At 43.3% G+C, this 18,944-nt stretch overlaps 3 protein-coding genes and 1 long non-coding RNA gene across 15 annotated transcripts in view; 2 read left to right on the top strand and 2 right to left on the bottom strand.

Annotated features, from left to right (window-relative positions):
- LOC108874329 (NACHT, LRR and PYD domains-containing protein 3) overlaps positions 1-18,944 on the bottom strand; it is a 42,922-nt gene that overhangs the window by 8,634 nt on the left and 15,344 nt on the right. Inside the window, exon 1 of one of the 9 annotated variants that reach the window (XM_051068861.1) lies at positions 24-145. The exons of the other annotated variants lie outside the window; for them this stretch is intronic. The gene's annotated coding sequence lies outside the window, so the exon portion shown is untranslated. Of the gene's footprint in view, positions 1-23; positions 146-18,944 lie in introns of those variants that run through there. 9 annotated transcript variants of the gene reach the window in all.
- On the top strand, positions 125-3,277 carry LOC127140878 (uncharacterized). 4 transcript variants are annotated; one of them, XM_051068864.1, is made up of 9 exons: positions 125-143; positions 827-913; positions 1,026-1,157; positions 1,280-1,396; positions 1,679-1,774; positions 1,896-2,009; positions 2,449-2,527; positions 2,678-2,907; positions 3,128-3,277. In XM_051068864.1, exons 2-8 carry the CDS (start codon positions 828-830, stop codon positions 2,891-2,893), a joined length of 840 nt encoding a protein of 279 aa, XP_050924821.1. In that variant the 5' UTR covers positions 125-143; position 827; the 3' UTR covers positions 2,894-2,907; positions 3,128-3,277. The 4 variants fall into 4 exon arrangements, with proteins under 4 accessions (XP_050924821.1, XP_050924820.1, XP_050924819.1 ...); XM_051068863.1 differs by lacking the exon at positions 125-143 and having other exon boundaries at positions 161-913; positions 1,286-1,396; XM_051068862.1 differs by lacking the exon at positions 125-143 and having other exon boundaries at positions 162-913.
- LOC108874334 (uncharacterized) lies at positions 1,622-17,596 on the bottom strand. The gene is made up of 6 exons (XR_007811379.1): positions 17,431-17,596; positions 13,520-13,686; positions 10,604-10,687; positions 10,045-10,273; positions 9,027-9,120; positions 1,622-1,761 (listed from the first exon to the last, which is right to left on the bottom strand). It is a non-coding gene; the product is annotated as an uncharacterized LOC108874334 (long non-coding RNA).
- On the top strand, positions 9,519-13,680 carry LOC108874327 (cyclin-dependent kinase 15-like). Its single transcript, XM_018662751.2, is given in 14 exon segments — positions 9,519-9,741; positions 10,108-10,254; positions 10,568-10,662; positions 10,928-11,007; positions 11,109-11,185; positions 11,187-11,204; positions 11,387-11,449; positions 11,724-11,847; positions 11,970-12,090; positions 12,165-12,258; positions 12,360-12,423; positions 13,031-13,079; positions 13,315-13,457; positions 13,545-13,680. Coding segments are annotated over 14 exon segments (1,380 nt in total). The 5' UTR covers positions 9,519-9,549; the 3' UTR covers positions 13,658-13,680.

Raw genomic sequence — 18,944 nt, forward strand, 5'->3', positions numbered from 1 at the left:
TATTAAATTAAATGTTTACTGACTGTGTTCGTGGATCAGGACAAACAGCTGTTCTCCTCCCTCTCTGAGCGTTTCCTGGTTAATATTTTTTTAGTTTCACTTTCACAGAACATGGCGGCGCACAGTGTTTTCTCCGTCTAAAGGTGATGTAGCTGTTTTTACTGTTTTACACACCTATCGTTACCTGAGTTACCATAGAAACAGAAATGTGGCGCTCCAGTTGTTTTAGTGTAATGTAACTGAGTCAGGGCTGTAACTGTTACAGAGCGTTTAGTCCTGAGACTCTGCAGGTTCCATCAGCTCAGACTGTCTCTGTTACTGTGGAGGGAAACCTCAGTCTGAACAGGTAGGACAGGTGAACTTATCAGGAGTTTACAGACACATTAAAACTCATTCTTATTTTCAACAGCAGGATCTGTCAGAGCTGCAACAGCTGTTGGATCAACAGGAAATGAATGTGCAGATATTTAGATCATCATCCACACAGTGGTTTTCTACAGGGAGGCTGTAGACACAGAGACAGTGTCAGAGAAACTCAGTGGATCTCAGTCCTTCTGTGTGTCAGTCAATGAAATGGTCGTCCATGCATCGAGTGTGAGCTGAGCTGCTGTTGACTGCAGCTCCATGACTCCATCTAGTGGACTGATAGTAGAAGTAGAGCAGCTGATGGCAGCTTCCTCTGCCTCACTGCTGTCTGACTGCATTCAACTGACACTGATATGAAAGAGGAAAGAAGAAGATCAGTGGAGGAGCAGCTGAGATTTCTCCAGGAGAAATGATTGGAGTTGATGAGCAGATGAATGATTAGTGTTTTGTGTTTTCTCAGCATGAGTGATGAGGACAGAGAGGAGGGAGTCCCTCCCTCTAAAACCACTCTGTGTGGGGAACATGAGAGCCAGACCAAAGCTCAGAGGTGAGATGAGGATCTCTAACTGTCCATGACTCTTCTCCATGTCAGAGCTCAGCACTCACATCACTGCACCATCATTATTCACACTCACTGCTCTGTGTGTGCTGTGTTCAAGCCCAGAGCAGCAGCACTCACCACACTCCGCTGGACCTGGACCTGGACCTGGACCTGGACCCAGCTGTTTGTCCATGAAGAGCAACAAGTCAATTGATATTCCTCTTCATTTCAGACAGTCTGTTGATAGAAGGTGAGAATTAAAAACTGACAAAGACATTTCAGACTAAAAGTTAGTTGCTGTGTTTATTAAAATATTGAACATATTTTTCATCAGTTTTTATCCAACATGCAGATTCATCAGTTCTGTTTTAGTTTCAGGATCCAGCAGCAGAGACCAGACTCTCCTGGACCCAGCTGTCTGTCTTTAAAGAGCAACGACTCAAAGAACCATATTAATTTTAAAGGTCAACAACCCTCTGCTGCAAAGAGGTGAAACTGTTAGTAACATTAAAATGTGACTGATGTTTAAACAGCTGTTTATCCAGAGAAGTTTATTAAATGTCTTTATTTACAGAATTGTTCTTCACAGACGTTTATATTCTCATATCTGGAAGCTGAGCAGTTAAACCAGTCTTTAACCTTTGTCTTTGTCCAAATATGAACTGTCCCAAAAACCCACTGATCCTGGATGGCAGTACAAAACAGAGGAGAAACTGTTCAATGTGTCCACAGCTCATAGTTTCACTGTGTTCTGGTTCCTGTGTTTTTCAGGAGGAAGCTGGGAGAACCTGAACCCAGCTGTGTGTCCATGAAGAGCGACAAGTCAAGGGATATTCCTCTTCTTTTCAAACAATCTGTTGATGGAAGGTGAGAATTAAAAACGGACAGAAATCAACAAAGTTAGTTGCTGTGTTTATTAAAATATTGAACATATTTTTCATCAGTTTTTATCCAACATGTGGATTCATCAGTTCTGTTTTTGTTTCAGGATCCAGCAGCAGAGACCAGACTCTCCTGGACCCAGCTGTCTGTCTTTAAAGAGCGACGAGTCGAAGGACCTGTTCATTGACTTTAAAGGTCGACGTCCATCAGCTGATCAGATGTAAGCTGTAACTGACAGTGAGACTCAGGTTATTCTAGAAAAGAACTAGTTTGTACGACGTGTTGTTGGACCACGTCTGAAATCAAAGTGTTTCTATCTGTTGTGAATGTCCACACTGGAAGGTGGAGGTAAAACTCCGGCCGTCATAGAGAGGGGGGAGACGTGATGTGGTTTAAATATGGAGATAACTCCTCCCATGTTCAGACAGTCTCTCCTGGAAGACATTCATAGTGTCCACCTCAGTCGTTCACATGAAAAGAGACAGAAACAGTTTGTGTTGATTCTCAGTGGGATCAGCAGGACTAGTAAACCTTTACCACTACAGGGAGTCGTCTGATTCACTCTTCACATCCAAATATGACTTGATGGACCTTTAGCTTGTGTCTGTCTCTGTGTGGACAGACATAATGTGAGCTAATTCTTCATGATTCCTCCACAGAGTGGACCAGGAGAGCTCAGAGGTTCCCAGTGGTCAGTCTGCCCAGCAGCATCAAACACACCTGGACTCCATATTTATGGTCTGTACATGGACAACAACTACTTTTACATCTGTTGTGTTGACAATAATCTCCATGCTGCACTTTTTAGACCAGTGGATTGTCAGTGTGTCCAACATGGATCTGATGATTTTAGTTTGATGGAGTCATTCATATAGTTTTCTGTTCCAGCTGCTGGAGGAGAACATCGTCACTTTTGTGAAGAAGGAGCTGAAGAAGATGCAGAAGGTTCTGAGTCCAGATTACCCAGAATGCTTAGAGAGTCAGAGGGAGGATGAGGAGGTGTTGGACGGTGAGGATGAAGAGCAGAGGAGGAGCAGCAGAGAGGCAGTTTCTGAAGATCACACTGAACTTCCTGAGGAGAATGAAGCAGGAGGAGCTGGCTGACTGTCTGCAGAGCAGTAAGAGGATTTCTCTAAAGATTTAACATGATGGAGAAATGAGACGTTTACTGACGTCTCAACACATGGAGGGAAATATGTTCATATGTGCATTAGTTAGGGAGCAGGGGCACTAAGTAGTAGCTAACACAGAATTTGTTTTGAAACTCACTTGACCTTCTTGTGGTTAAAAAAGTTAGATATAGCTACTTTAAGAAAACATGTTTCTGTCTTTTTTCAGAATCTCCTGCTATGTGCCAGCACAACGTTAAATCTAACCTGAAGAAGAAGTTCCAGTGTTTGTTTGAGGGGATCTCTAAAGCAGGAAACCCAACCCTTCTGAATCAGATCTACACAGAGCTCTACATCACAGAGGGAGGGACTGGAGAGGTCAGTGATGAACATGAGGTCAGACAGATTGAAACAACATCCAGGAAACCAGACAGACCAGAAACAACCATCAGACAAGAAGACCTCTTTAAAGCCTCACCTGGAAGAGATGAACCAATCAGAACACTGATGACAACGGGAGTGGCTGGCATTGGGAAAACAGTCTTAACACAGAAGTTCACTCTGGACTGGGCTGAAGACAAAGCCAACCAGGACATACACTTCACATTTCCACTCACTTTCAGAGAGCTGAATGTGCTGAAAGAGAAAAAGTTGAGCTTGGTGGAACTTGTTCATCACTTCTTTACTGAAACCAAAGAAGCAGGAATCTGCAGGTTTGAAGAGTTCCAGGTTGTGTTCATCTTTGACGGTCTGGATGAGTGTCGACTTCCTCTGGACTTCCACAACACTGAGATCCTGACTGATGTTACAGAGTCCACCTCAGTGGACGTGCTGCTGACAAACCTCATCAGGGGGAAACTGCTTCCCTCTGCTCGCCTCTGGATAACCACACGACCTGCAGCAGCCAATCAGATCCCTCCTGAGTGTGTTGACATGGTGACAGAGGTCAGAGGGTTCACTGACCCACAGAAGGAGGTATACTTCAGGAAAAGGTTCAGAGATGAGGATCAGGCCAGCAGGATCATCTCCCACATCAAGACCTCACGAAGCCTCCACATCATGTGCCACATCCCAGTCTTCTGCTGGATCACTGCTACAGTTCTGGAGGATGTGTTGAAAACCAGAGAGGGAGGAGAGCTGCCCAAGACCCTGACTCAGATGTACATCTACTTCCTGGTGGTTCAGTCCAAAGTGAAAAACATCAAGTATGATGGAGGATCTGGGACAGATCCACACTGGAGTCCAGAGACCAGGAAGATGATTGAGTCTCTGGGAAAACTGGCTTTTGATCAGCTGCAGAAAGGAAACCTGATCTTCTATGAATCAGACCTGACAGAGTGTGGCATCGATATCAGAGCAGCCTCAGTGTACTCAGGAGTGTTCACACAGATCTTTAAAGAGGAGAGAGGACTGTACCAGGACAAGGTGTTCTGCTTCGTCCATCTGAGTGTTCAGGAGTTTCTGGCTGCTCTTCATGTCCATCTGACCTTCATCAAGTCTGGAGTCAATCTGCTGTCAGAAGAACAACCAACCTCCCAGAAGTCTCAAAAGAAGAAAATATGAATCTGCAGAGACACAGTTCTACCAGAGAGCTGTGGACAAGGCCTTACAGAGTCCAAATGGACACCTGGACCTGTTCCTCCGCTTCCTCCTGGGTCTTTCACTGCAGACCAATCAGACTCTCCTACGAGGTCTGCTGACTCAGACAGGAAGTGGCTCAGAGACCAATCAGGAAACAGTCCAGTACATCAAGAAGAAGATTGAAGAGACTCCCTCTGCAGAGAAAAGCATCAACCTGTTCCACTGTCTGAATGAACTGAATGATCGTTCTCTAGTGGAGTTGATCCAACAGTCCCTGAGTTCAGGAAGTCTCTCCACAGATAAACTGTCTCCTGCTCAGTTGTCAGCTCTGGGCTTCATTTTACAGTCATCAGAAAAAGATCTGGACGTGTTTGACCTGAAGAAATACTCTGCTTCAGAGGAGGCTCTTCTGAGGCTGCTGCCAGTGGTCAAAGCCTCTAACAAAGCTCTGTAAGTATATAGATAGTTGGATTCATTCATCGTTATATAAAGACACTGCTGTCTTTTCAACAGGAGAGAAAATAAATTCCTTTCTTCTTTAATTCCTTATCATCATCTCTTCAGACTGAGTGGCTGTAACCTCTCAGAGAGAAGCTGTGAAGCTCTGTCCTCAGTTCTCAGCTCCCAGTCCTCTAGTCTGAGAGATCTGGACCTGAGTAACAACGACCTGAAGGATTCAGGAGTGAAGACTCTGTCTGTTGGACTGAAGAGTCCACACTGTTCACTGAAAACTCTCAGGTCAGGATTCATCAACCTGTTTAACTGATGTCACGTTTTTCTTGTGTGAGAGACAACAGTGCATCTTCTGTCTTAAAACATGTTTTAACCTCACTACTAGCTTGGCTCTGTGGATGACAAAATTCACCACTTTGGTGTAGACTGAAATATCTCAACAACTGTTGGATGGATTGTGATGAAATGTGGTTCAGACCTTCTTGTTCCTCTCTGAATTAATTGTTGTAATTTTGGTGATGCTCTGACTTTGGTTCAATATTTGGGTTTATGACCAAATACCTACAGAGCCAATGACATTCCCATCAGCTCCATTAGTTGTACTTTGCATTTATGGCTAATTAGCAAATATGCTAAACTAAGATCTATCCTTGAACATCAGCCATGTGTGTTGTGTGTTTTCAGTCTGTCAGGCTGTCTGATCACAGAGGAAGGCTGTGCTTCTCTGGTCTCAGCTCTGAGATCCAACCCTTCCCATCTGAGAGAGCTGGACCTGAGCTACAATCATCCAGGAGACTCAGGAGTGAAGCTGCTGTCTGCTGGACTGGAGGATCCAGACTGGAGACTGGACACTCTCAGGTATGGAGAGGCCTGCTGCAGCCACAGACAATGTCTGATAGAGGCAAAATTCACTAATCCATGTCATTCAGTGTGTGCCAGGAGATCACTTTAAGAAGTGTACTGAAACTGCACAGTCAGTGCTAGTTCACCCTGTGAGGGTGTTAGAGGTGTTAAGAGAGGAGGTTCTCCAAGAAGAGAGAGGTTTTCAAAAGACTGTTGAAAATAGAGAGGGATGCATCTGCTACACCACAGACCAGAACAGTCTGGACTGAGAACACCTTGTGTGCAGGGATGGTGATGCCAGACTACGGTCCTTGAAGGAACACAGTGGCTGAGACAGAGCAGAGGTCTGAATGACAGAGTTCAGACTCTGAAGTCTCTATAGGCAGCATTAGTGACTTGAATTAGATTCAAGCGGCAATGGGTAATCAGTGGAGGTCAATGAGCAGAAGGGTCACCTGTAACCTATTAAACAGTGCAGTAGTCATAACCACCAAACTTTGGGTGGAGTACTGAGACAAATAAGGCCTGATTTTTGTTATTTGTATAGTGCGAGGAGATATTGATATTGTGATGGAGAGCTCAACTGGCCAGAATCACTAAGAGTTCAGTCTTAGAAAGGTTTAGTTGAAGGTGACATTCTTTCATCCATGGGGATGAAGCAATGCCACCTAAGAGACAAGCCAAGATCCACACTAAGAATATGGTGTCATCTGGCCTGAACAAGAGGTACAACTGGGTGTCGTCTCCATAGCAGTGACATAAGAAGCTAAGCGAGTGGATAATTGGATCCAAGCAAGTGGTGTATATTGCGAAGAGAAGGAGTCCCAGCACTGATCCTTGGGGGAGGGGATAGAATAAGGATGTTTGTCCTTGTTGAGCGCCCAGTGAGATAGGATTCAAACCCAGAAAGTGCCTCGCCTGAGATTTCCATACTGGAGACGGCAGAGAGCAGGATGTGGGGTTTCATCATGTCAAATTTTGCTGATAGGCAAACAAGATAAGACTGGAGAACTGAGCTGCTTCTGGATTCTGTCAGGCAACAGAACCGTTTCAGTGGAGTGGCTGCTCTTAAAGCCAGACTGATTTGGATCAGTCCATATTTTTGGATCATCTGTGTATGAGAGCCATGTAATGTCCATGTTAGCATGCTGAAAGAGAATGTGCTGGTCTGACCCCCCTCCTCCTTTCAGGGTGGAGCCTGGTGGAGTCCGATGGTTGAGACCAGGTCTGAGGAAGTGTAAGTGTGTTTTTAATGTGATTCCTGAAAACAAAGCAGCTTCAAACTGTCACATCACTGATGTCATGAGTCATCATCAAACTGTCAATCAATGATCAGATCATCCATCAATAACTGCAGCTGTATTGTGTCTTGTTCTCTCCATCAGATTCCTGTCAACTCACAATCGACACAAACACAGTGAACACAAAGATCAAACTGTCTGACAACAATAGGAAGGCAACACATGTCGAGGAGAATCAGTCATATCCTGATCATCCAGACAGATTTGATCACTGGCCTCAGCTGCTGTGTAGAACTGGTCTGACTGGTCGCTGTTACTGGGAGGTCGAGTGGACAGGAGCTGTCCGTATATCAGTGAGTTACAGAGGAATCAGCAGGAAAGGAGACAAAGACGACCGTGTGTTGGGATGGAACGATCAGTCCTGGAGTCTGAGCAGCTCTAATGATGGCTACTCTTTCCGTCACAATAAGAAAGTGACAAATATCCCCTCCTCTTATGTCTCTAACAGAGTAGCAGTGTATGTGGACTGTCCTGCTGGCTCTCTGTCCTTCTACAGAGTCTCCTCTGACTCTCTGATCCACCTCCACACCTTCAACACCACATTCACTGAACCTCTGTATCCTGGGTTTGCAGTCTGGCGGCCTGGTTCCTCAGTGTCTCTGTGTTCAGTGTAGCAGAGTCTGATAGTTCAGTCTGTTTATGTCTGTCTCTGTCACTCACAGATTAATGTATTAAGCCCTTCTAAATGTGATTTGGATCCACAGGTGACTTGATCTTTTGATTCCAGGAGCAGAGGAAGAAATTAAAAACTTTCAGAGAGACTACCCAAGTTATTTTAAGTGTTAGGGAAGGAGTTTTGAGGTTGTTGGATTGTGAATTTTATATTGGCAAAGATTGATTCACAGTCACTTCAGTATGGATATTTTAGTTTTACTGCAGCATCACAGAGTGGTCATTATATGAACTGCAGCTTAATGCACTTGAGCCCTGACAGTTGAAGACATAATCAGTAGTTTGTATAAAGAAGCAAGACTGGCCGTCTTTGGGCTGAACTCTGGGTTTCTTTCTAAACAATGGTGCTTCATCTTCTTCAGTCAAAAGTTACGTTGCCTAGAGACCATGAGATGTCAGCAATCATTTGAGTTTATTTCAAGGTGTGACGTGTTTCTAATGGACTTTGGTACAACATTGTATTTGATGTATTAATGCTGTACAATGATAAGTCAATAAGACATCATCCATCTTTGCTGCTTTAGTGTTAAACTGTGAACATGAGCCAAAAGTCACAAACTGTTAAACTGTTAAACTGCTTTTTAAATGTTCATCCTGTCTTTAGGCTGGTGTTTTCATCACAGGGAATATTTGTATGTAGAGGTCATGAGCAAAACTAGAAGATACTTCTTTTAGCTATTGTGCTTTTAAGGTATTTTCTTATTGAATTTGTTTATTTATTTTTGGATTGATTTCTCATAATTTATTTTTCTAAGATGTTATTTGCTGTGATATTGCTGTAATATTTGACACATTTACTGTTTTAAAAATGGTGTTGTTTTCATGCTGTTGTTTCCTGCCATGTCAAAGTTTAATAAATTCATCTTGAATCTTGAATGAGCTCATCAGTGCATCTTTTCATGCTACATTCTTACTGGTTGGTTAGTAGACATGCATCTTAGCAGCAGTGACACTGTGAGATGATCAATTTCTGATGCTCAGCGTTATCAGGATATCTTTGGTTGCAAGACCATGACAATGTCCATCTTTAAATCTCTCTGACAGTGCAACATAGGACCACTGTTTTAGAGTAACAACCACAGATATCAGCAAATTTTTGTCATGTTAGTCATCTGTTGTCTGGGACAGCTGAAAATCACAGTGTATACCCACCATTAGAGGAGCCGCAAATATAATGATGTAGTGTCTTTGAATCCTGCACATTGTACTCAGATACTTGAACCTGTGTTTGTAGAGCATCTGACTATTTTTCATAATGAAAAAAATCTGATCTCTCACCCAAACGTCTTCTTCAGTTCTTCAGTCTTGAGGAATCCAAAGAAAGTCCAGGCGCCATTGATGAAGCAGTTCTCCCTGATGCTGGAAACTGTTTCTGTGACCGAGACAAAACAAAAAAACAATGTTCAAAGGTGATTTTTACAACTGTAGAAGAGGTCAAAACAAAGTCCTGCAGCTCAGTTTTCTCAGGTTTTGTTGCCCCGCACAGTCCTGAATCATCTGGCTTTATTTTTTGCAGTGCATGTTTTAGTTGATGGTGGTCATTTTTCATAATGCATCACCCAGATTCATCAACAGTCAATGTGCAATAATGTGCAGAGTTGTAGTTGCAAACAGTGACCACTGGAGGGCAGCAAACACACACACTGTGTTGAATGGACACTTTTGTTTTAATGTGAGAGTAAGAGAAGGGTGGGGGTGGGGGGGGCGGTCATGGGACCCTGTTTGCTCGTCCTGAACCATGTGAGTCATATGAGAGAGAGAGAGAGGAGGAAGAGGAGTGGATTACAGGGAGGAGAAGAAGATGGAGAACTTGTCCCGGTGGGTGAGGGAAGCTGGGTGGTGGGTGAGGAGGTGCTGCTGTGGTGAGGAAGATGAGGATGAGGAGGAGAAAGGGAGGAGGGATGAAGAAGAAGAGGAGGAGGAGGTGGAGGTGAAGCTGGAGGAGCTCAGCTTCAGAAAAAGTAGAAGTTCGACTTCGCTGCCGGCGGCTGAGGTAAAACTGATAAAACTCAACGTCTGTTTCTCTGACATTTCCTGGAAATCATCTGTTTTCATACATTTTTTACAGTGTATATAATTATCTACACTTTGTAACGTAGATTTTTACTCTTCATCCCTGAGCTGCAGTTCACTATATTCACTAAATGACATTTTTTACAGTGCATCCCTAGCATTACAAATGTTCAAAATAAATTTTAACAAATCTAAAAAATACGTTTCATACATAAGTTTTTTATTATTAGCGTAACATAGTAAAATGATTTGATTAAACATTACTGTGTTCTGTACTCCTTACTTTTTTAAGGTGGTATTACAGTGAGGATGTCTTTAAGGTGGTTTAAAGGTTCCCGTGTCACAGGTGGATCCAGACCAGTCCAGCTCGTCCCCCTCCGGATCCCAGCACCACTGGTTCCACACTCTGCAGGCCCGACGGCTGCGGGTTCATAGAGGACGAAGCAACAGTGACCCGCTGGGAGGGAAGAGCAGCGACGACCACTTCACCTGGGTCAGCTGACCTCACACACCTGTCGACAAAATACAGACTTTACAAACTAAACGCAGATAAACATACGAATAAAAAGTGTAAAGTCGTTTATTTTATTAATTTAAAGGTTAAATCCAGAGCATGATGTGATTTATGACGTCACATGATGAGACATGACCTAACAGGACACATGACACAATGTGACACAGTGAAGTCTGACATGAGATAAATCATGTGATCTGACGTGACATGTTAAACACGACACATGACAGATGACGTGTGACCCACACTGTGACATGTACGACCTGCTGTGTAACACATGCTCTCTGTTCAGAGACCAGGTCTTCAGTTTGGAACAGCTCAGTCTTACCTGAGTCTGGAGAAACTGGGAGAGGGAGCGTACGCCTCCGTCTATAAAGGCATCAGCAGGTCAGTCTGTCTTCTCTGGTTAAATCTGAGCAGACCTCAGAGAGAACAATAAAAACATTAGAACTAATTTTACTATTTCAACAGTGAAGATGGACACACAGTCACAGAGTATATTCACTCAACTACTGCAACTACTTCAGTACTTTTATGTGACAGTTACTTCACATTAAAAAACACACATTGCTCCATCTGTAAAGACGTCATCAGCTGTTAATCAATATGTTTATTGATGGTTAATTGATTAATAACTGGTTCTTCTGTGGAGGATTAACGGGCAGCTGGTGGCTCTGAAGGTGATTCGTATGAAGACGGAGGAAGGCGTCCCGTTCACTGCCATCAGAGAAGGTGACCAATCAGATCATTACTTCACCTGAGGTAAACACCTGGACAGTATCTGTATTAATGTGTGTGTGTGTGTGTGTGTGTGTGTGTGTGTGTGTGTGCAGCGTCTCTGCTCAAAGGTCTGAAACACGCCAACATCGTCCTCCTCCACGACATCATCCACACCAGAGACTCGCTCACCTTTCGTCTTTGAATATGTGGTGAGTGACCTAAGGGGGCTCTGCAGCTTTCCTGGAGCTTTCGACTGTGTCACATGACCTTCCTCAGCACAGTAAAATCCGTCCTAAAGTTCAATAAATAAAGCTGTGTGTCTTTGAGTTCGGGGTCTGTTGAGTCTTTACAGCTGAATTAACTCGCTCATTCATTTCTTCTTCTGTGGCAGCAAACAGACCTGGCCCAGTACATGACCCAGCACCCCGGAGGTCTGCACTCACATAACGTCCGGGTACGTCAGGACTCGCCCTGTCTGTATATTCACCTGTGTCTGGTCTCAGTTTACAGGTGACACAAGCTGCTCATGAACAAAAACTAAACTAAATTATTAACAGTTTAAAAACTGCAAGAAGGTTAATAATTCCTTCTGTCCATCTGTCTATTTAAAGCTGCAGTTTCCTCTGCTGCCAGCAGGTGGAGCTGTGTCACCTCCACACAGTTTAATCCACCCTGACATTAGGTCTCAGTTCAACATGAACTCCACCCGTCTGCTTGTCCTGTTGCAGATCTTCATGTTCCAGCTGCTGCGAGGTCTCTGCTACATCCACAGCCGGAGGATCCTCCACCGAGACCTGAAGCCTCAGAACCTGCTCATCAGCTACCTGGGAGAACTCAAACTGGCCGACTTTGGTGTGATCCACAGTTCACTTCACTAAATCTATTCTCTTCTACTGTTTTATAAAATGTCATTTTTCATGACTCCACTGTCACAACAAGCATCAGTTTTTCTCTGGTTCTGGTTCTGAGTTCAGGTCTGGCTCGGTCCAAGTCCATCCCCAGTCAGACCTTCTCCTCTGAGGTGGTGACCCTGTGGTACCGCCCCCCCGACGTGCTGCTGGGATCCACAGATTACTCCACCGCCCTGGACATGTGGTGAGTGACGGAGCCGCCACAGGCCAGGTCGTCCTCCAACAGATCACTGAATAAAGTTTCTGTGTTTGAATCAGGGGGGCCGGCTGTATCTTCATCGAGATGCTGCAGGGGGCGCCGGCATTCCCCGGAGTCACTGATGTGTTTGAACAGCTGCAGAAGATCTGGACGGTACAACTACTACTATTTATACTACTAATACTACTATTACTACTACTACTATAGTTAATAATGATAATAAATAAATAATATTAGTGTTGTGGTCTCTGCAGGTCTTGGGCGTCCCCTCTGAGGACAACTGGCCTGGAGTCAGTTTGCTGCCCAATTATAAACCAGGTGAGGTTTACTCCGCCCACTTCCTGTCCCTTATTTTAGGTGTCTTCTTAGTTTTTAATCTTGTGATTCTAGATTTACGTCTATTTTTATGTTCAGATAAGTTTGACTGAAGTTTTGTATGTGAAGGAGTGGACAGCTGGGTCTATGACCATGCTGATGTCCACAGCCTGTGATTCATGTTGTACAGAGTCTGCAGACGTCTGGTTTAGTAAAATTAGAACAAAGAGGAAACTGAGCGTCAGACCACAGAGTGATTTCAGCTGAGAAACTTTCACCTTCTTTACACACTAAAGATCAAAGATCAGATATCAGCTCATGTTCCTGTAAATCACCAGGAGACTCTGAGGGAGGTGAATCCACAGAGTCCAGACTGAGTCAGACCTGAACACTTGTTGATATGATTCATTAACTCTGGTGTCCTTTCAAAAATAAAGCTCCTAGGAAACACCGGCCCTAACCCTTTCCTTCAGTATCACAGTGAGAGCTGTGGATACACTGACAACAGCAGCTAGTTCCAAAACTTGGGGCATGCAGCAGTATTCTAAAGTTAGCTTAGCATGTTAGCATATTCACATTTGCTAATTAGCCGTTTGCCTTCTCTCTTCAGAGTGGTTTCATCAGTCTGAGCCAAAACAGTTCAGGGCCGTTTGGAAGAGGTGAGCTAACTCAGCATGAGTGTTAGCATGCTACATTGTTAGCATGTTAGCATGGAGCCAAGTATCACTTAACATCCCTGTGATTTAACATCCACATACATAGTCAATATACATGCTAATAGGGTTGTACACATGCTCAATGCTAACATAACATACATGCTAACAGGACCACATACATGCTAACAGAGCTAAATGCTAATGGTCCCATTAGTCAGTCTGTGTTGATCTGGATCAGGCTGAACCAGTTGCCCTATAAGACTGAGGACCTGGTCCAGAGGATGCTGAAGGGGTTCCCTGCAGACCGGATCTCAGCTCAGGACTCTCTGCAGCACCCGTACTTCAGCACACTGCCCCCTCCCATCATGCACCTCAGAGACAGTAAGGACATGCTAACACAGCTACATCTAACACGCTAACATAGTTAACCAACGCATCCTCACCGTGTTCTTCTTCTGTGGTTTTCAGCCGTGTCCGTCTTCAAGGTTCCAGGTGTTCATCTAGAGACGGAGGTCAGAGACATCTTCAACCCCGGGCGGAGGGTCAGACCCTCCCTGCTGCCCGCCGCCAAGTGCTGGTGATCCAACCCTCCAATCAGCCCACCATCAGCCTGAGAAGACGAGCAGAGGAGTGAACAAACCTCATGAATTAAACTGAGACTGGAGTGATGAAGATTCAGTTAAAAGCAGATCTTAAGGCTGAATGTGTTGTGAAGAGACGTTCATGAAAGTCGGGAAAAGTCAGCATCTTAGCATCAAACTGTGGGAAATAACACCAGAAGTCAAACTCGCCTTCAAAATAAAAGCAGGGACCAGAATCTGAAGGGACAAACTTTAAAATATGACTCAGAGTCATATTTTAAATGGAGTCTGAGGCTACGTGCTGATGGTGTCATGTAAATGTAATTTAATCAGATTTATTGCTGATTTAAATATAAAATGTTCCCTTCAGTCTGAACAGTTTACTCTCCCCTGCCTCTGCTTCCTGTTAGCATTCGTTAGCATGTGTTAGCATCAGATTAATGAGGATTTATTAATGTGTTTTTCTCTGAGGAAATCCCCTGAAACGCTTCATGAATAATGACTGAATCTGAATCTAACACACTCCATCATGTTGTCGTGTGTGTTTTGGACTTTTGTTTTATTAAAATGTTATTTTCAGGCCCTGTGTGAAGATGAAATGAGTGATTCAAGTCATTACTGTAACAGATATTTTCCTCTAGTTGAGTTTTTTTTCAGTGTTTTCTACACAGATGAACCTGAGTGAAGCTCCTTAGATAAACTGTTGTTTCACAGTGAGATAGAAAAATGTAATGTCTCATTAAATTCCAACACCTGGTGAATAAGAGCAGCAGAAAGTAAAGTAGAGGTCAGGTGATCTCTCTGTTAAATCTGATGATGAAACACACTGAAAACATCTGTCTCTGCTGCTGATTGAATTTCTCTAAATATTTACACCTCAGAAATGATGCTGGGTTATTGAATAAAGGGAGAAGACAGGAGCTGTAAATATTTCATCAACACTACCAACATTTAAAGTATTAGACAATCACACACTCAGGATGGATTATTTAAATGTATTTTCCTCTGTGACAGAACGGTGCTTCAGAAATAAACCTGCCTTTGTTTTGTTTTTCCGGTTTTGTTTTTGTGTTTTTTCAAACTGTTTAGTTTTGACTTTCTTTCATCAAGGTTTGGACAACATAAGAATTTAACTTCCTGAAGGACAAACATGGAGACCACGCAGGCCGAGGCTGACAGGAACTATTCACAGAAACAAACTCAAAAATAAATATTGTTTAACAATCAAAGTTTTTAGTTTTAACATTTCATCATTTAGCCAGACATGCTAATGTTATAAACACAAAGATGAAATCATACCTCCACATTTGGCTCGCGTTTTTTTGTTTGTTTGTTTGTTTTTTTTTTATTGTAAAACATGAACATGTAAACAATGCAAAGTCTTTTACGATGAAGGCTAACTGATGTGTTTCACTAACAACCTGTGATAAATGTAAACAGATCAGGACACAGCTGCTAATGTTAGCCTGGACTCTTTCTGACAGAACACGTAAACACACAAAAATCACAGTTAGCTAATATTATGCTAGTAGTATTATTACTACTGTTGGTAGGAAGCTAGTTAGCCAGACATGCTAACATTATTTACATAGATTAACAGGCTAAAACAAACACAACAGATTATTGTTTAAAACGTTGTGAAGTTTTCCCAACAGAAAGAAAGAGTACGATGCTAGTTTTTATTAGCTCTGCTCAGATTTTATTTTGTTTGTTTAGGTTTTTCTCTCTGTGATTCACAGTCGCAGGTATTTTATTCGTGGATATTGTTTTCATACAGCAGAGAAACTGAATCTCCACTTTCTTTGAAAAGTTTTTGTTTGTTTCACAGATTTCTGGAGTTTGTCGTTCGTCTGTTTGTCCTCGTTTCTTTGTTTCTTCTGTTTTTCGGCAACTTCAATCAGAAGTTTCAGAAAGAAAACTTTAGTAACAGAACAGGAACTCCACCCGTCCAGTTGTTTTGATCCTGTTCAAGTATAAATACAGAAACAATGAGATCAAGTTGATTGACAGGAAAATGAAATGCAGACGTTTGATTGATTAGTGAGATAAAAGAGAACGAGTTTGGTCTTTGTGCATATTTAACAAAGTGTTTGTGTTTTTGTGTTTCGATGTTCGTTTGATGAGAGAAAATTCATTCACGACACTCGAGCAAATATCATCATTAATAAATCAAAACACTGAGCAGCCTTTGATCCGCCCTCTGAACAAGTTTGATTGATATTTTTCAGCCTTTGTTTGGTTTTTGTTTGTTTTGTCCCGACAAACTTTTAATCTTCAACTTTGACAACTTTCTTCAGACGGTCACGTTCGTCACCTTATTCTGCTAAAACGTTAAAATGCAGTAACTACATATATTTGTTTAAAACGTAGTTAAACACAATCTGACTTTAAGGTGTCTGCTTACAACGTTAACAAATATTACATCATAGAAATATGTCGTTTCCATGGTAATGGCCTGTTAAATTTGTAATAAGTGGGAGTCGAAGCTGAAAATCAAAGCCAACCTGTAAAGTGACAGCTAATTAATGAGCTAGCCTAAGACAACATTTGCTAAAGCTAAAACTACATTAAATTACATTTACTAGTTTTTCCACTTTTATACACATAAATAAATATAAAATATTAATTCTGATAAACCAACATCTTTTCATGTAAATAAGGTTTTGGCTAAATCGAATCATGAACTGAACTCCTGCTAAAGCTAACTAGCTTAGCAGAGTAGCAACAGCTGCTATCCTAGCTTCTCACAAAATCTAGACATGTGGTTCAGCTACATTTAAATTACAAAACATACTAAGTTCTGTGTGTTGTTGATTTCTAGATTTTCTATTAATATTAAACTTTATATTAAAAATAAATGGAATCAAGTAAAACAACTCAGTAATATTTGCAGGTCACTCACACTGTGTCTGTCTGTGACCAGTCAACTAGTACAATCTGTGCAGATTTGAATGAATGTTTTCTACTGATCTGAATTAAAATATTAAGAGTAGAAACAGAAGTCTCTTCATTGTATAAACTGTAAATACTCAGAATGAAGTTAGATTCAGTGAACGGACTCTACAGCTGAAAGAACACAGAATATAAAAGTCTCTTTACCCGCAGAGAAAGAGCTCAACTCTTTCATTAAACGTTTCTCTGATGTTTCGGCTGTGAACTGAAAACCATACGTCATTTTCTGTTTCACTCACAGGATTCATCGATCTACAGCAGATTATCAGTAACGACACTGATCATCACTGATGGGACATTAAAGAAACAAAGGTTTGTTCAGTGGGTTTGTATGATCAGATTCATGATTCAGTCAGTTTCTATTTTTCTCTCATGTTGAAGAAAACGTTTCTTTTAATGATGTTTTTATGAAACAACTGAACTGAATTGATCTGATTGATTACTGATTTGAATGATTTGAAATTGATCATTTCTCATTTTGACGTCTTCATCTTTACTCTCTGTTCATTTCTCTCTAAAATCATTGAGTCAAATTATTTCATCTTTGTGTTTGAATCAGTCACAACAGCACGTGAGCACAGAACCTCACCTGACACCGGAGACCATCCAGACTGTGATCCTGATCCAGGACCTGCTCCTCCTTCCTCCTCATCGCCTCCTCCTCTGACACTGAACATTCATCTCACCTGCTGCTTCACTCAGGTGAGGCTCAGGTGAGTCTGATGAGCCGCATCGTGGAGGCTGTTTAACAGCGCGCGAGCGCACGAGACAAAAACAATCAACAAACAAACAAACAAACGGTCGGTCAGTAAACTGTTTACCTGTGTCACTCCTCAGCTCCGGTTTGTTGTCAACATGTGAGTTCAACTTTCGTCGGCGCCGCGCTGCGTCACCACGTCACGTGACATTAAAACCTCGCGAGAACAAAGCACCCGGTCAGTTTCCTGCAGCTGCTCTCCTCCGCATCACCTGGACACACACACACACACACACACACACACACAGCTGACCTGTCACCGACCTCTCCACAGGAACTCTGGGAAATGTAGTTAAACCTGATCCTGAGCCTGACCCCCCCCCCCCCCCCCCCCCTCTCTCTCTCCATCACGAAGATCATCAGACCCTGATTCAATCAGCTTCTGTGTCGTCATGGCAACAGGCAGCGGCGGTGAACCAACAGTCGTCCAGTGTCTCAGAGAGTTTCCATTCAGGTCACACTCTACTCCGTCCACAGTGTGTGTGTGTGAGAGAGAGTGTGTGTGTGAGTGTGAGTGTGTGAGTGTGTGTGTGAGTGTGAGTGTGTGAGTGTGTGAGTGTGTGTGTGAGAGAGAGTGTGTGAGTGTGTGAGTGTGTGTGTGAGAGAGAGTGTGTGAGTGTGTGAGTGTGTGTGTGAGAGAGAGTGTGTGAGTGTGTGAGTGAGTGTGAGTGCTGATCAGAATCATGAAACTAATTACTGGGGGGGGCAGGTCTGTTCCAGTCTGACTCGTGGACCTCCAGAGGTTCTGGTGGATTTACAGAGTCTGTATCATGGTCTCTGCAGGTCTTGAAAAGTCTTGAATATGAGGTGGACCTGGAGAACCTTGGTCCTGGTCTCCTGACGGTGTGACACCCCCTCCCTCCACTGTGACCTCTGACCTCTGGGGTCAGCAGAGAAGAAGCTGAGGACTGACCCCCCCCTTTCTCTGCTCTCCTGTGGGCGGAGCTCCTTTGTCCTCGCCGTCCCAGAATGCATCTGCGCCCCCCCCAGGCTTGTCATGTTAATGAGATGGTAATAGGATGTTAATATCATCAGACCCTGATGATGATCCTGATGATCCTGACCGGACTGAAGACAAACTGATCTCAGACCAGATCCTGGACGATCCAGATCAGACCAACAGCCCCTCCCCCCTCAGAGAGCAGGGAGGGAGGGAGACAGAGCCCCTCACCTCGGTCTCTGGTTTTACTCTGCTCCACTTTCTCAGCAATGTGTGTGTGTGTGTGTGTGGGGGGGGGGGGTGACGACATTTAAATACTGATCCATGTGTTTCTGGACGACCTGAGGGGGTGAGGGGGTCTGTCTGTCTCTTTCTCCTCCCCCCTCCTCCCCCCTCCTCCCATATGAGTGGAACATATAGGAGAAGAAGAAGCGCAGGACCAGGTCTTTTATTTTGAAGGCTTTAAAAGGTTCTGTTTGGTTTCAGGCTGCGACGTGTTTATACTCAGCAACATGGAAACTGTCCGTCTGATAAACAGAGACTCAGACCTGATCCTGGGGGGAGGGGGGAGTCCTGTTCATTCCAGTCTGAGTTTATCAGCACAGGAGTCATCCTGACCTCTGACCTTCCTGAGAGTA

This window comes from Lates calcarifer, unplaced genomic scaffold (genome assembly GCF_001640805.2).
Source record: "Lates calcarifer isolate ASB-BC8 unplaced genomic scaffold, TLL_Latcal_v3 _unitig_5306_quiver_812, whole genome shotgun sequence".
Lineage (NCBI taxonomy): Eukaryota > Metazoa > Chordata > Actinopteri > Centropomidae > Lates > Lates calcarifer.